This window comes from Poecilia formosa, unplaced genomic scaffold (genome assembly GCF_000485575.1).
Source record: "Poecilia formosa unplaced genomic scaffold, Poecilia_formosa-5.1.2 Scaffold2270, whole genome shotgun sequence".
In the NCBI taxonomy this organism is placed as follows: Eukaryota; Metazoa; Chordata; class Actinopteri; order Cyprinodontiformes; family Poeciliidae; genus Poecilia; species Poecilia formosa.
The window spans coordinates 925-19,070 of record NW_006802209.1 but is presented as its reverse complement, the minus strand read 5'-3'; the positions used below and the strand labels follow the sequence as shown (position 1 = coordinate 19,070).

At 40.8% G+C, this 18,146-nt stretch overlaps 1 protein-coding gene across 1 annotated transcript; it reads right to left on the bottom strand.

Annotated features, from left to right (window-relative positions):
- Window positions 1–1,423: 1,423 nt before the first annotated feature.
- LOC107835391 (excitatory amino acid transporter 3-like) lies at window positions 1,424–17,750 on the bottom strand (the record flags this gene model as incomplete). Its single annotated transcript, XM_016667749.1, has 10 exons — window positions 17,609–17,750; window positions 7,548–7,688; window positions 7,311–7,403; window positions 7,094–7,205; window positions 6,878–6,920; window positions 6,732–6,791; window positions 3,222–3,403; window positions 2,724–2,888; window positions 1,651–1,727; window positions 1,424–1,535 (listed from the first exon to the last, which is right to left on the bottom strand). Coding segments are annotated over exons 1-10 (1,034 nt in total), but the record flags the coding sequence as incomplete, so codon positions are not given.
- Between the last annotated feature and the right edge of the window lie 396 nt (window positions 17,751–18,146).

Here is an 18,146-nt window from a genome sequence, read left to right as displayed (position 1 = left end):
AGAACTGAATATGCAAAAGAAATGACATCTGCTCAGATACTGTCTGATCTTACCACAAAATCCAGTTGACTATGATTTTTATGGCATCGTTGAGGCATTGAATGGCCTCCACAGTGATTCTTGCCTCCTGTCCCACCCTGTTTAACATGATACCGATGGCGAATGACCAGATGACCAGTCCTATCATGTTGGGTCCATCAACATACCTGCCTACTAGTTTCGTCTCAGTACCATTCTGCACAAAAAACACAAGTATGGCGGCTCCAGCTCTCTGACAACAATATTGTAGGAGTACATCACCTTGTTGGACAATGCATTTCACTTTTTCATAAGTCAACATACAACCATTGATTTTAATGCATTTAATGTGCATTTATTTTGTAAAAGACCACTCTAAGTCACTGCATGATTGTGAAATGTAATGGCACAAAGTCAAGTGTCAAACCCTTTACACACACACACACACAAAAAAATAAGTTAAGCAAAATGGAGCCGAATGGAAAGTAAAGGAAGGAACCAGCAAGGAATGGCTGAGAAAGAGGTGTATCACTACTGTTAGGTTGAATGCTGAACAAAGATCTGGGCTAATGAGCTAATAGGTGGCAGGGCTGAGGAGAGACAGAAAGAGGCACAAGGGGCGAGAGAGAGAAGACTTTGGACTTGGAAATGAATCTAACAAAAATAATTAGACATCAGAAACATAATGAAAACTAGAGTAACTAAGGAAAGGACAAGACAGAAAAAACTAGAATCACTAAGAAAATTATAGAAACAGGGCAGAACGAAGTAAGTAAGGAATACAAATAATGACAAAACAAAAAAACTCAAAAAACCCAAGATCTAAGCTCTAATAGTATAGAGCTATTAGGGTTTGCATGGTTGCTTGTCCTATGTCCTAACTATGGCACACCTTACAGTCACAATGGCAAACACCACCTCCCCATTCAGGCTTTAAATAAGAAGAAACTCAAGGCCATTCTTTTTCTTCCTCTTCAATTTGAAGTTTGTGGCTATAAATTGACGATTCTAGAATGAAAACAAAGATCAGAAGAAAATACTCACCAGTTTTGGATCAAGGGAGAGGCCAGGTTTTGTTTTAACCTGAATAATCTCAGTCTCGTACTAAGAGAGAAAAAAAAAACTGTTACATTTCCAAACCCCAAATAGGAAATTACATAATAAGCTGTGGGCCAGAATAAAAGCATACCTGCTCATAGAAAGCCTGAAAGAAGCTCTCTGGAACCATATTCCTATGCAAGTAATAGGATAGTCAGAAAAAACTAAGCTTGTAAATGTTAAAGACAAAAAAACATGCAGATGTTATTTTACCCAGAGATTCATTTCACAAAAACCTATATAATGTCATGGTGTGGTGTGGCGGTGGACTCAAATACAGCAGGCAGTAGAGCTTATAAGATCTCACCTCATAAGATCCTGCAAGATCACGTGCAAGACAAAGCTTGACACCTCCTCTGTTTTCTTGCCTACTTCATGGTCTCCCACACCAGGCTTGAATGTGAAAGCCATAAACATTCCTGCAACACAAAGTATCAGGCAGGATGTCAAAAGCAATAACACAGATCAAATTATAGCGGTCTTCATAAATCTATCTTAAAATCTGCTACCCATGATAAATTTACCGAGAATTACGGCTATTGAGGTAGAGCCACAGACGAAGGTCCCTGTGATGATAGCTGTTTTCCTGGACACTCTGGTGTTNTGCTAACCTGAACAACACAACAAAGTCACACTTTGTGTTAAAGATGCATTACGTATTCACTGGTTGTTAAAGATTTATTCATATATTCATACCTCTTTAGACATTTTGTCATTGTAAAACCTGACAGATCAATGTGGTTGGGGGGATATTATATGATGTGCTAACACACAGTAGTGCATCACTATAAAGTGGATTGAAAATAATACATGCTTGCACAGTAACATCCATGAAGATGTTTGTACATTTCTATTCACCCTCAATGAATCCATACTTTGTAGATAAACATTTTGCTACAGCTCCACCTGCAGGCTGTTGGGTCATGTTTCAACCAGCTTTGCTCTTTCATAAAAACATTTGTCACATTCTTCTCTACAAAACAGCACAAGCTAAGATTTAATGGAGAGTGCAAACACACAGCTTCTTTCCACATATTATCAAATGAATATAGGTCTGGACTTTGTCTATCCCATTCTAACACATGAATAAGCTTTGACCTTAACCAGTGGTCTCAAACTCCAGTCCTTGAGCGCCAGTGTACTGGAACCTTTAGATGTTTCTCTGAACCTACAAACTTCTATGAAATGGTTAAACTTCATCTCCAGCATTCAGTCAAGATCTGCAGAAATCTGCTAATAAGACTGTAGTGTAGTTTCTTATCTGAAAGCTTGGTATATTGTTTTAAAAATTAACCCTGATTTAAACTTCTCCAGAACTTCCTCTCTGATGTGTCTGCTGAGTTTCTTGGTCTTCATGATGCTGTTTGTTCACTAATGTTCTCTAACAAACTTCTGAAGCCAAAGAGAACTTCTGAATCGAAATGCTTGAACTGGACCAGATTTTTGGAGGAATCAGAGTAAAGAGGCTGACAATAATTGCATTGATGAAAACTGATCTCTAAATATCAATGAGTAAAATCTCAGTAAAATCTGTAAAACTGTTCTGTAAATATATTCATAGTACAGTTTTCTTCTCATGTTACTCTGGTAGAGTTCAGTGCTGCTACTTCAGGAGCAGTGATATCAATTTTGTAATAAGGTTGATGTAGAGAAGGTGGACATACCCTGCACAAACCACTCCTACAAACTTTGTGAGCTTAATGACAGCACCCCAGTCACGCACATCCAACACATGGTGTATGATGAGAAACAAAACTCCAACTGGCAAGTACCTGAAACAAAAAACAGTAAAAAAAAAAAAAGGCTTAAACAAATGGGTGTTCCAAATTTATTTAAAACATTTTTGTGTTCATACTGTTACCAACAGGTGACGTGAGTAAAGAGTGGTGCAGATAAGCGTAGAGAAGAAGTATAAAGAAGAAGAAACGAGCATGTAGTAATGTTTGGTACGATAGTACCAAACATTACTACAGTTATGTTTGTTACTAGTGAGCTAATTATTCTTCTGCAACCTGACAACACAACATAATTTCTATTAAGGATGGAAGCAGCAGTTCTATGTAAAAATAAGAACTAAAATCTGCTCAGATACTGTCTGATCTTACCACAGGATCCAGTTGACTATGACTTTTACGGCATCGTTGAGGCATTGAATGGCCTCCACAGTGATTCTTGCCTGCTGACCAATTACGTTTAACATGATGCCGATGACAAATGACCAGATGATCAGTCCTAACATGTTGGGTCCATCAACATACTTGCCTACTAGTTTCGTCTGAGTGCCATTCTGTACAAAAAAAGAACAACAAAAAAACAAAACACAAATATGGTGGAGCCAATCCTCTGACAACAATATTGCAGGAGTACATCAAGTTGTTGGGCAATGCATGTCACTTTTTCATAAGCCACAATAAAACCATTGACTTTGATGTATTTAATATACATTTATTTAGTAAAANCCCATGATAAATTTACCGAGAATTACGGCTATTGAGGTAGAGCCACAGACGAAGGTCCCTGTGATGATAGCTGTTTTCCTGGACACTCTGGTGTTTAATCCAGTTACTCCTGAGAAAAAAGAGCATATAATCGCATGTTTTAATCAACAAGATGAGTGAGCATCTTTTCAGTATCTCTATAACAATTATAAGTTAATATATCAAGTATCTGAATTCATATTTAGTTTGCCTGCAACCACGCTTGTCACGATGAGGGATACAGCAAACATCTTAAGCATGTTGATAAGCATTTCCCCTGGTACTTTGATCCACTCTTTCAATTCTTCAGTTACAAGAGTTGTAGCCCTCAGCAGAAACCCAATGCCAAACCCTGTAGGGCAAAAAAACAAACAAAAAAACAACAAAAAACATTCATACAAAATAGATATGAAAAAAAAACAAACTTCATCATGTAAAAACCTTAAGAAGTAAATGGGAGTGCTTAAAAAATAGCAAATGATACATTTTGCAGACATATTTTCCATATTTTTTCAGTTTGTCTATAGGCAACATTGTACCCTAATGCTGAATATTCAAAAGTTATATGTGTTGTAATAATTTGTTAAATATTGTGTTTTCACTGTAAAAACAAACATCTACAAACCATCCATCAGTTTGTGAACTGAGCTACTGAAATAAAAATAAATTTTCAGTAATCTCCTTATTTACTGAGCTTGACTTTAATGCATCCAAGATCACATGTAAATTTCAAATTTTAACATTTTACATCTAAATCAACTAACCACACAGTAACAAAATGCCATGTTGCCATGGTGATACAATGGTTCATGATGAAATGACTGCAGAACAACTCCCCCTACAATCTTTTGTTTAATACTGCTATTTCATAAATGAAAATGCTGGGGACAATATAAACAACTTCCACAATCATGATATAAAACAGATTAAAAGATGAAAGGATCACTGGAAAGAAAACAAACTCCCATAACACTAAGTATATATTTTTTAAAACTTCACACCTCCGTGGTTCCCTCTCGTGGTGGAGGGGTTTGAGTGTCCAGTGATCCTAGGAGCTTTGCTGTCTTGGGCTTTCTGCCCCTGGTTGTGTCACCCAAGGCAGACAGGTCCTAGGTGAGGGACCAGACAAAGCGCAGCCTGAAGACCCTTTTGATGGACGAGAACTTTGGATTTGGTGTTCCCTCGACTGGACGCGGGTCACTGGGGAGCCACTCTGGTGCCAGGCCTGGAGATGGGGCACGATGGCGAGCGACTGGTGGCCGGGCTTCTACCCATGGAGCCCAGTCAGGCTCAGCCCAAAGGGGAGACATGGGTCCCCCCTCCCATGGGCCCATCGCCTGTGAAAGGGGCCAAAGGGGTCGGGTGCAGTGTGGGATGGGCGGTGGCCGAGGGAGGGGGCTCTGGCGGTCCAATCCTCGGTTGCAGAAACTGGCTCTTGGGTCGTGGAATGTCACCTCTCTGGTGGGGAAGGAGCCAGAGCTAGTGTGTGAGGCGGAGAGGTTCCGGCTAGAAATAGTCGGTCTCACCTTGAAACATGGCTCTGGTTCTGGAACCAGTCTCCTTGAAAGGGGCTGGACATTCCACTCTGGAGTTGCCCAAAGTGAGAGACGCCGGGCAGGAGTGGGCATACTTGCTGCCCCTTACCTGGGCGCCAGTAACGTGCGGTGAGATTCATAGCTGGTGAGGCACCGACTTAATTATAATCAGATTTACAAATCTAGACCCCTGCATGTTATTGTTGACATAAGGAAATTTAGCGCATGAGTACAATGCTGGAGGGCAAAAAGACTATTCTTTAAATTGTGATGCTTAGCTGCGCCGCCGCCACAGAATAATTCCTTTATCTCAATCAAACTTAGACATGTAGATATTAATTTTGTGCTGTGCTTAACAGGAAAGGAGAAACCGTTAAAGTACAACTCAAAACCATGTCTTTCTCGCTCTCTGTATCAGCGCAGCTACTGTATGGCTAGCTCGTTGTTACTGTCTCTTACTCTGCAGTTGTGGAGTCACAATGTCTGAGTTCATGAGCGCCCCCTTCCATGAGGCAAGAGAACTGCCTGCCTCACCTCGAATCTGTTCTCTGCCGTTTCTGATCGCTCCTCAGCACACGAAACACGTTACACACACAGTTGGTGACAATAAAAACACAGTACATTAAATACATAAGCTAAATAATGGAAAATCAGTTCATACATTAAATGTTTTAACCATTTTATTGGCGACGTACAGACAGGACGAACATGTTCTCATAGAATGGCAACCGGTGCAGTTAGTGAGAGGTTGCGCAATCACAGGTGAGGCTCAGCTCGCTGCTGCCTCACTGAGTTCGCTTCCAAGCATTTGAATGGGAAAATGCGAAAATTCANACATCACCTTGTTGGACAATGCATTTCACTTTTTCATAAGTCAACATACAACCATTGATTTTAATGCATTTAATATGCATTTATTTTGTAAAAGACCACTCTAAGAAACTGCATGATTGTGAAATGTAACGGCACAAATTCAAGTGTCAAACCCTTTACACACACACACACACAAAAAAATAAGTTAAGCAAAATGGAGCCGAATGGAAAGTAAAGGAAGGAACCAGCAAGGAATGGCTGAGAAAGAGGTGTATCACTACTGTTAGGTTGAATGCTGAACAAAGATCTGGGCTAATGAGCTAATAGGTGGCAGGGCTGAGGAGAGACAGAAAGAGGCACAAGGGGCGAGAGAGAGAAGACTTTGGACTTGGAAATGAATCTAACAAAAATAATTAGACATCAGAAACATAATGAAAACTAGAGTAACTAAGGAAAGGACAAGACAGAAAAAACTAGAATCACTAAGAAAATTATAGAAACAGGGCAGAACGAAGTAAGTAAGGAATACAAATAATGACAAAACAAAAAAACTCAAAAAACCCAAGATCTAAGCTCTAATAGTATAGAGCTATTAGGGTTTGCATGGTTGCTTGTCCTATGTCCTAACTATGGCACACCTTACAGTCACAATGGCAAACACCACCTCCCCATTCAGGCTTTAAATAAGAAGAAACTCAAGGCCATTCTTTTTCTTCCTCTTCAATTTGAAGTTTGTGGCTATAAATTGACGATTCTAGAATGAAAACAAAGATCAGAAGAAAATACTCACCAGTTTTGGATCAAGGGAGAGGCCAGGTTTTGTTTTAACCTGAATAATCTCAGTCTCGTACTAAGAGAAAAAAAAATAAACTGTTACATTTCCAAACCCCAAATAGGAAGTTACATAATAAGCTGTGGGCCAGAATAAAAGCATACCTGCTCGTAGAAAGCTTGAAAGAAGCTCTCTGGAACCATATTCCTATGCAAGTAACAGGAGAGTCAGAAAAAACTAAGCTTGTAAATGTTAAAGACAAAAAAACATGCAGATGTTATTTTACCCAGAGATTCATTTCACAAAAACCTATATAGTGTCATGGTGTGGTGTGGCGGTGGACTCAAATGCAGCAGGCAGTAGAGCTTATAAGATCTCACCTTATAAGATCCTGCAAGATCACGTGCAAGACGAAGGTTGACACCTCCTCTGTTTCCTTGCCTACTTTATGGTCTCCCACACCAGGCTTGAATGTGAGAGCCAGAAACATTCCTGCAACACAAAGTATCAGGCAGGATGTCAAAAGCAATAACACAGAACAAACAATAGCGGTCTTCATAAATCCATTTTAAAATCTGCTGCCCATGATAAATTTACCGAGAATTACGGCTATTGAGGTAGAGCCACAGACGAAGGTCCCTGTGATGATAGCTGTTTTCCTGGACACTCTGGTGTTTAATCCAGTTACTCCTGAGAAAAGAGAGCATATAATCGCATGTTTTAATCAACATTTATACAAAATATCCTCAAAAAGATGAGCGAGCATCTTTTCAGTCTATCTCTATAACAATTATAAGTTAATATATCAAGTATTTGAATTCATATTTAGTTTGCCTGCAACCACGCTTGTCACGATGAGGGATACAGCAAACATCTTAAGCATGCTGATAAGTATTTCCCCTGGTATTTTGATCCACTCTTTCAATTCTTCAGTTAGAAGAGGTGTAGCCCTCAGCAGAAACCCAATGCCAAACCCTGTAGGGCAAAAAAAACAACAAAAAACATTTATACAAAATAGATATGAAAAAAAAAACTTCATCATGTAAAAACCTTAAGAAGTAAATGGGAGTGCTTAATAAAAATAGCAAATTATACATTTTGCAGACATATTTTCCATATTTTTTCAGTGTTTTCACTGTAAAAACAAACATCTAAAAACCATCCATCAGTTTGTGAACTGAGCTACTGAAATAAAAAGAAATTTTCAGTAATCTCCTTATTTACTGAGCTTCACTTTAATGCATCCAAGATCACATGTAAATTTCAAATTTTAACATTTTACATCTAAATCAACTAACCACACAGTAACAAAATGCCATGTTGCCATGGTGATACAATGGTTCATGATGAAATGACTGCAGAACAACTCCCCCTACAATCTTTTGTTTAATACTGCTATTTCATAAATGAAAATGCTGGGGACAATATAAACAACTTCCACAATCATGATATAAAACAGATTAAAAGATGAAAGGATCACTGGAAAGAAAACAAACTCCCATAACACTAAGTATATATTTTTTAAAACTTCACACCTCCGTGGTTCCCTCTCGTGGTGGAGGGGTTTGAGTGTCCAGTGATCCTAGGAGCTTTGCTGTCTTGGGCTTTCTGCCCCTGGTTGTGTCACCCAAGGCAGACAGGTCCTAGGTGAGGGACCAGACAAAGCGCAGCCTGAAGACCCTTTTGATGGACGAGAACTTTGGATTTGGTGTTCCCTCGACTGGACGCGGGTCACTGGGGAGCCACTCTGGTGCCAGGCCTGGAGATGGGGCACGATGGCGAGCGACTGGTGGCCGGGCTTCTACCCATGGAGCCCAGTCAGGCTCAGCCCAAAGGGGAGACATGGGTCCCCCCTCCCATGGGCCCATCGCCTGTGAAAGGGGCCAAAGGGGTCGGGTGCAGTGTGGGATGGGCGGTGGCCGAGGGAGGGGGCTCTGGCGGTCCAATCCTCGGTTGCAGAAACTGGCTCTTGGGTCGTGGAATGTCACCTCTCTGGTGGGGAAGGAGCCAGAGCTAGTGTGTGAGGCGGAGAGGTTCCGGCTAGAAATAATCGGTCTCACCTTGAAACATGGCTCTGGTTCTGGAGCCAGTCTCCTTGAAAGGGGCTGAACATTCCACTCTGGAGTTGCCCAAAGTGAGAGATGCCGGGCAGGAGTGGGCATACTTGTTGCCTCTTATCTGGGCGCCAGTAATGTGCGGTGAGGTTCATGGGTGGTGAGGCACCGATTTAATTATAATCAGATTTACAAATCTAGACCCCTGCATGTTATTGTTGACATAAGGAAATTTAGGGCATGAGTACAATGCTGGAGGGCAAAAAGACTATTCCTTAATAATGCTTAGCTGCGCCGCCGCCGCAGAATAATTCCTTTATCTCAATCAAACTTAGACATGTAGATATTATTAATTATGTGCTGTGCTTAATAGCAAAGGGAGAAACTGTAAAGTACAACCCAAAACCATGTCTTTCTCGCTCTCTGTATCAGCGCAGCTACTGTATGGCTAGCTCGTTGTTACTGTCTCTTACTCTGCAGTTGTGGAGTCACAATGTCTGAGTTCATGAGCGCCCCCTTCCATGAGGCAAGAGAACTGCCTGCCTCACCTCGAATCTGTTCTCTGCCGTTTCTGATCGCTCCTCAGCACACGAAACACGTTACACACACAGTTGGTGACAATAAAAACACAGCTAAGCTAAATTATGGAAAATCAGTTCATACATTAAATGTTTTAACCATTTAATTGGCGACGTACAGACAGGAAGAACATGTTCTCATAGAATGGCAACCGGTCCAGTTAGTGAGAGGTTGCGCAATCACAGGTGAGGCTCAGCTCGCTGCTGCCTCACCGGCTTCGCTTCGAAGCATTTGAATGGGAAAATGCGAAAATTCATCGATTTTGATGGAAAAAACCCCCCATCAGATTGGTTAAATTAAATGGAAAATAGGTACTTTATAGCAGTGTTTTTCAACCTTTTTTGAGCCAAGGTACACTGTTTTAATTGAAAAAATCCCGAGGCACACCACCAACCAAAAATGTAAACAAAGATACTCTGTAGCCACCTATATTACATATATAGTCATTCTTATCAAAGTGTCTTGAATAGGAATCAAANCCTATATTACATATATAGTCATTCTTATCAAAGTGTCTTGAATAGGAATCAAACACAAAAATTTATTTTTTTTTATCATATTTTACATTTCTTATTTCAAATTGCACTTAACATGTACACTTCAAAAATACACCTGAGCAGTGCCACAACACTCGTGTGTGATGCATGAATATTCTGCATCACTAATTCTTTTGTTTTAATGTAAAATGCTACTACTGCCATCTAGTGATAATAAAATGACATGATTACGCGGCTAGTCACTACTACCAGCAAAGACACTCAAAGATGTCATCATTTGCAGATAATTAATTCGTTTTCAAAAAATATTTTAAGATATTTTAAGACCAATTACCTTATTTTCCGGACTATGAGCGCACCATACTATAAACCGTGCCTTCAGATTTTTTGAACCCCTCCCCCCGAAACTTACATATATCCCAAGTACCCGCACCGGGCTACAGGCCTCTGGTATCTCTGCCACTCTCGATTTCCCAGAAGGACCCAGCAGAGGGCAGCAGAGGGCTACGTCCTAATAACTGCTGGAGATATTAAGGACGCAGTTCTCCGTCTCCAAATCCGGTTTTGTTCACGCCGAGTTTACGTGCAGCGGCTTTATTTCCCTCCTGTAGTGCCAAATCGATACTCCTCAACTTAGAAACTGCATCATATGAGTTTGAAAACATTTCTCCGTCTCCGTCTCCTGCTACTAACATGTGCTTGTCTAAATGAAAATTAACGCGTTCTTCTTTGATTTCCAATTTTGACTTCCAATGATTCACTTCCTGCTAAAGAGCCCCCTGGTGGTTGAAGAAAAATCCACAGAAAAGCCGCATGTTCAAAGGGTAGGAAAAAAGTAGCAGCTTATAGTCCGGAAAATACGGTAGGTGAAATTGGATAATTTCCACGGCACACTAGCAGCACAGTGGTTGAAAAACACTGCTTTATAGTACAAACTGGATTCCAAAAAAGTTGGGACACTAAACAACTTGTGAATAAAAACTGAATGATGTGGAGGTGCCAACATCTAATATTTTATTCACAATAGAACACAAATCAAAAGTTTAAACTGAGAGAATGTATCATTTTATGGGAAAAATACATTTCAAAATTTCATGACGTCAACAACTCCCAAAAAGGTTGGGACAAGGCCATTTTTACCACTGTGTGGCATCTCCCCTTCTTCTTACAACACTCAGATGTCTGGGGACAGAGGAGACCAGTTTCTCAAGTTTAGAAATAGGAATGCTCTCCCATTCATGTCTAATACAGGCCTCTAACTCTTCAATCGTCTTGGGCCTTTTTTGTCGCACCTTCCTCTTTATGATGCGCCGCCAAATTATCTCTATAGGTGAAAGATCTGGACTGCAGGCTGGCCATTTCAGTACCCGGATCCTTCTCCTACGTAGCCATGATGTTGTGATTGCTGCAGAATGTGGTCTGGCATTATCTTGTTGAAAAATGCAGAGTCTTCCCTGAAAGAGATGACGTCTAGATGGGAGCATATATTGTTCTAGAACCTGAACATAGTTCTCTGCATTAATGGTGCTTTTCCAGACATNTTTTTATCATATTTTACATTTCTTATTTCAAATTGCACTTAACATGTCCACTTCAAAAATACACCTGAACAGTGCCACAACACTGTCATGTGTGATGCATGAATATTCTGCATCACTAATTCTTTTGTTTTAATGTAAAATGCTCTGTACCTACTGCCATCTAGTGATAATAAAATTACATGATTATGCGGCTAGTCACTACTACAGCAAAGACACTCAAAGATGGCATCATTTGCAGATAATTAATTCGTTTTCAAAAAATCTTTTAAGACCAATTACCATATTTTCCGGACTATGAGCGCACTATACTATAAACCGTGCCTTCAAATTTTTTGACTTTAGAAATAGGAATGATCTCCCATTCATGTCTAATACAGGCCTCTAACTCTTCAATCGTCTTGGGCCTTTTTTGTCACACCTTCCTCTTTATGATGTGCCGCCAAATGTTCTCTATAGGTGAAAGATCTGGACTGCAGGCTGGCCATTTCAGTACCCGGATCCTTCTCCTACGTAGCCATGATGTTGTGATTGCTGCAGAATGTGGTCTGGCATTATCTTGTTGAAAAATGCAGGGTCTTCCCTGAAAGAGATAACATCTAGATGGGAGCATATGTTGTTCTAGAACCTGAACATAGTTCTCTGCGTTAATGGTGCCTTTCCAGACATGCAAGCTGTCCAGGCCACAAGCACTCATGCAACCCCATACAATCAGTGATGCAGGCTTCTGAACGGAGCGTTGATAACAACTTGGGTTATCCTTGTCCTCTCTGGTCCGGATGACATGGCGTCCCAGAGTTCCATAAAGAACTTCAAATCGTGACTCATCTGATCACAGAACAGTCTTCCATTTTGCCTCACTCCATTTTAAATGACTCCTGGCCCAGTGCAAACGACTGAGCTTGTGAAGCTTGCTTAGAAATAGCTTCCTCTTTGCACTGTAGAGTTTCAGCTGGCAGCGGCGGATGGCACAGTGGATTGTGTTCACTGACGATGCTTTCTGGAAGTATTCCTGAGCCCTTGCTGTTATTTCCTTGACAGTGGCATTCCTGTTTGAGGTGCAGTGATCTGTGATCTATGTTCTATTACGAATAAAATATTGACATTTGCCATCTCCACATCATTGCATTCAGTTTTTATTCACAATTTGTTTAGTGTCCCAACTTTTTTGGAATCCGGTTTGTACAAACCACAGGGTGAAAATATCTTTATAAATGATTTTATTATTATTATAATAAAATCATATTATAATAAAATCAGGGACGCCTCCCTGGTGAGGTGTTCCGGGCACGTCCCACCGGGAGGAGGCCCCGAGGAAGACCCAGGACACGCTGGAGGGACTACGTTTCTTGGCTGGCCTGGGAACGCCTTGGGATCCAGTGGCTGGAACAAGTAGCAGGGGAGAGGAAAGTCTCGGCCTCCCTTCTTAAGCTGCTATCCCTGTGACCCGACTCCGGATAAGCGGAAGAAAATGGATGGATAGATGGACCCTGCTGGTTCCTCCTGTCACTTCTCCATTAATTTCTTGTTCCATGTGTGTTCTCTTTGTGTGTCCTTGCTGGTTTCCTTCCATTGGATGTTTGGTTTGTGTTCTGCCCTAGCTCCCTGTGATTTTTGTAAGTTTGTTTAATTTATCATTATTTTATTAAACCTTGATTTATTAAACTGATTGGCTGTCTCTGTATATCTGTAATTGGGTACAACTACTACTCAAAGTGACAGAAAATGCAATTGTTTGGCGAATACTTTTTCCACAACTTTAGAAATGAATGGTAGGTTAAATAGGATGGAGATTGTTGAAGTTCGAAGGATGGAGACCAGATTGTTGTTGATAGGAGTAGTGACTGTGGATTTAAATGCCACGGGGATGATACCAGAGGACAAAGAGGAGTGGATGATGTTAGTAATGACAGGGAGCAGAGAAGTGAGACAGGGTTTGACGAGAACTGTAGGAAAAAGAGTGGGCTGCCTGGAAGACGGTTTACACTGGCAAATAGCGTCAGCAATGTCAGCAGCAGAGGGGACATAAGTTCAACAGTCATGCATGAAGAGTTGGGGCCAAGGTTATTGTGCATAGAACAGTGGTTCTTAACCTGGGTTCGATTGAACCCCAGGGGTTCGATGAGTCGGTCTCAGGGGTTCGGCAGAGCCTCTGCCACAGAGATAGACACACTTGTGTAAAGTCGTGATGACGCCCCGCTTTGCCATCACTTGAGGCAGAGGATCACGTTACATTGCTTAGCCAATCAGAGCTGCGGAGGAGCACTGATTGAAGGAGTTCCACTCTCAGCATGGATTTGAACTTGTGTCTTTAATTACTTCAGCAAGACTCACCGTTTTTATCAAATTCTATAGTCTAAATCTGCTCCTTAGTCGCATCTTTTTGGGGTTGCTACTGCCTCTAGTGGCGTAGGGGTGGTAACGCAGCTAATATAATTACATTACTAAATCAGAACGCCGCAAAGTATTTTGTGTGTCGGCGGGGGGTGGTGTGGGGGGATAAGAAGGGTTTGGTGAAGGCGCATATGAAACTGGGGGGTTCGGTACCTCAAAAAAGGTTAAGAACCACTGGTATAGAAGGAACCTGGAACACAGTTCAGGAGTTTACCAAGGTGCACTGGCTGGGTTTTCAAGGGATTGAGGAAATCAAGGATATTGGTGAGGCCATTATTACGGATGCAAAGAAGGTCATCTGGGTCAGAAGTATGAACAATGGTGAAATGGTCAGCAATGTGTGATAAAACAAAATTTTTAATATAACAGAAAGAGAGGGACCATAAAAGTTTGGAGGAAGAGCAATGGAGTTTAACATTAAAAGAGAGCAGCAAATAATCAGTAAAAGGAAGCTCATCAGGAGAAGTTCAGAGGAGTAAATCCAGACAGAGCAGCTTAAAAGGTCCAGTGTGTGTCCTTGGATGTGGATCCAAGGACACACACTGGAGGAGGAGAGATCAGCATCATCAACGTGAACGATAAAATCCGTATGACATTCGGTGAGAGGGCTTAGAGACGGACAATCAGAGCAGCAAAGTCTTTCTTAAAAGAGGTAGACAGCCCAAAGGAGAGGAAGGCAGGCATATGTAACAGTGAGATCTTTCGGTTCTCGCAGTGGGTCATTGCCAGACCCCTCCACAGCTCGAGTCTCAGCACTTGGTGACGTAAACAAACCTTGTCGTGGTGAAGTCACTGAGGCGAAAGAATTCACTCGGCTGCTGCCAAGTTTCTGTCTCACAGTCACGATGAAAAATGTCCAATAGATCAAATGATGTAAGGATTGCTGGTGTTGGTGCACCAATAAATCGGTCCTGATTTCCTCAATATTGGGAGATTAATGATGGGCCTGTATGACAGTGAAGCTGATTTTATCCTCTGAGCTAATTCACCATGACAAAGATAAAAACTGACCTCTGTCCTTGTTTGCTCAGCTGTAATAGAGATCTGACTGACAGACTTATGCACAAGGTCATGTTTGCACATCTGCTATTAATAATAAGTATCTCACTGTTGCAATATTTAGCAACGTTTCAGAGAAAAACAAAAAATTGGTGTTGCTCAAAATTGGAATTGGCAGGTCAGGCTTCTTAAAGTTTGGTAATCAACTATTGGCTCAAGAAGTCACCATAGCAACAACAGGAGATAGTGCTGCGTCTTTTGCCTCCCCCTCCCACTCTTCTGTTTCTAGAAGTCAGGTCGAGAGTCAACTGGAGAGACTGAACCAGAACAAGGCTGCAGATCCAGATGGTGTCAGCCCCAGAGTCCTGAAGGCCTGTGCAGAGCAGCTTTGTGTGATTCTGCAGCACCTCTTCAACCTTAGCTTGACCCAAGAGAAGATTCCACTGTTGCAGAAGACATCCCACCTGGACTTCTTGAGGAAGCTAAAATCCTTCAAGGTTTGCAGCAAGATACTGCAGATCTTCTATAAGTCTGTTGTTGAGAGCATCATCTCTTCTGCCATCATCTGTTGGGGCAGCATCATCAGAGCCAGAGAACTGAAAAGGCTCAACAGCCTGATAAAAAAGGCTGGTTCTGTTCTGGGGACGACTGTGGAACCCCTGGAAATGATGATGCAAGGAAGGATTCTTCAGAGGATCAAGAAAATTGTGGACAACAATGACCGTCCTCTTCATGAGACTATCTTGGGAAGGCAGAGTGTTGTCAGCTGTTATGATCTAGAATAAGTCTTTGAAGAATCTGAACTAACGACTGACACAAGAGGCCCTCAACCTGCACAGAAAGTGTAGTTGCTATTGGACCCGGTTACTGACCTAGTCAACCTGAGCAGTCCATGAGAGTTTGTTGTCAATTTGTATTTCAAAGAATAGGTCAAAAATAGGTTTGTGTCATGATTTGTATGGTTGTGGTGGTGAGGATGAATGCTGAGACCCAGATGATGATGAAGATTTAATAAGGAGAAGCTCGAAACAGTCCAATGCAGGTGGCACGGCAGAGAGAATAGCACACAGCTATTTACCGTTAGCAACTGATAGTGGACTGAGAAACGAGAGCTGATGCCGACACAGGACTTAACCAGTTCTACTGTGACGACGGACAGACTGACGCTGACAAAGACGAAAGTAGACGAGGACCCGACAAGAGACAGAGACAACAGATGGACTTAAATACACACGGGGGTAATCAGGTAAGTAGACACACCTGGGAAGCAATCAACGGGGAAGACGCAGAAATAACAGAGACTCAGGACAGAAACTGAACACAGAAAACCCTTAAAATAAATACACGGAAACACAGATCATGACAGTTTGTCATGATTTCTCTAGTTGAGAAGAATGCCACCACTCACACAGCTGGTAGAGGTGAGGAAACGCAGCGTTTTTAGTACTTCAATTGGGATTTCGAACAGACACCTGTTACTAGAACAGGTCGCTATGGTAACCCAAATAACCGTAAGCATCGACAAGAAACCCGCAACTCAGGATAAAGAAACGAAAGACTAAATACCTACGCAGCATAATCAGAAAACGAGGCACAGCTGTTACCGTCAAGAAGACAGGTGGAATCAATTAAGCAGTAAATGGGAAAACACAACACACAAGAGAGCTAAAAGTAACACAAAATCCAAATCTCCACAAGGCTCCTGTGATATTTGGATGTTAAGGATCAGAAAATGTTCCTCACAACACTGAAGACAGTTTTTAATCTGCTGTCGGTGGTTAAATGTGATGTGTCTGAAATGAGGCAGAGAATAGCTGTGTCATCAGAAAATTTGACATGAAGTGGTTTGGTGTAGTGTATTAAGCTGCATTTCAGTAACATTAAGAGAAAATACTTTTAAAAAATTAAACATTTCATCTGTGTATTAAAACTCGCATTTAATGTACGCTTTAGAAAAAACTCCGCTTAAGCACATCTGTTTAACCGCTAACCACTATCTCATCAAGCAGAATTACACTACAAAGATAAATCAATAAAATAAAAAAATAAAAAATCACCAGTAGAAAAGAAGTAAATACTTACCCAAGACAACTCCAAGTAAGCAAAATACCTGAAGTAGGTTTTCTCTCATTGTATTTGTGTTTCTGTGGTCCAGTCAGATGGACCAGTTACTCCCAGCTGTTCAAGACATTTGACCCACTTTTCAAAAAATGCCCTGCAAANACAGGTCGCTATGGTAACCCAAATAACCGTAAGCATCGACAAGAAACCCGCAACTCAGGATAAAGAAACGAAAGACTAAATACCTACGCAGCATAATCAGAAAACGAGGCACAGCTGTTACCATCAAGAAGACAGGTGGAATCAATTAAGCAGTAAATGGGAAAACACAACACACAAGAGAGCTAAAAGTAACATATAAGTAACACAAAATCCAAATCTCCACAAGGCTCCGGTGATATTTGGATGTTAAGGATCAGAAAATGTTCCTCACAACACTGAAGACAGTTTTTAATCTGCTGTCAGTGGTTAAATGTGATGTGTCTGAAATGAGACAGAGAATAGCTGTGTCATCAGAAAAATTTGACATGTAGTTGTTTGGTGTAGTGTATTAAGCTGCATTTCAGTAGCATTAAGGGAAAATACTTTTAAAAAATTAAACATTTCATCTGTGTATTAAAACTCACATTTAATGTACGCTTTAGAAAAAACTCCGGTTAAGCACATCTGTTTAACCGCTAACCACTATCTCATCAAGCAGAATTACACTACAAACATAAATCAATAAAATAAAAAAATAAAAAATCACCAGTAGAAAAGAAGTAAATACTTACCCACGGCAACTCCAAGTAAGCAAAATACCTGAAGTAGGTTTTCTCTCATTGTTTTTGTGTTTCTGTGGTCCAGTCAGATGGACCAGTTACTCCCAGCTGTTCAAGACATTTGACCCACTTTTCAAAAAATGCCCTGCAAAGCATTTTCAGTCTCTACGGATACCTTGGTAAAATAAATAACTACTTCAAATTCAAAAATTCTTTATTAATATGTTGTTGTTACTCATATTAATTCAAGTTCTTCAAAGAGTTATTGTAGATGGTGATGGCTGTTGGCAGGAAAGACCTCTTGTAGCGATCTGGGAAGATATTTGTAGCTTTCTGTATTATAGAGCTTGTAATAATGTGAACGTGAAATATTTTAAAAAGTATATAATATGTTTTACAGTAATTTGATGTGCTAACAATCATGTTTCAGTTGAGTTGATTTGTTAATTTCTTAGTTCACAGAAATATTTTTATTTAAAAACAGCATTTAAGTGATTTAAAAAGTTTCTGGTTGAAGCGGAACTTGGCATCCAGATATTGGATTACATTT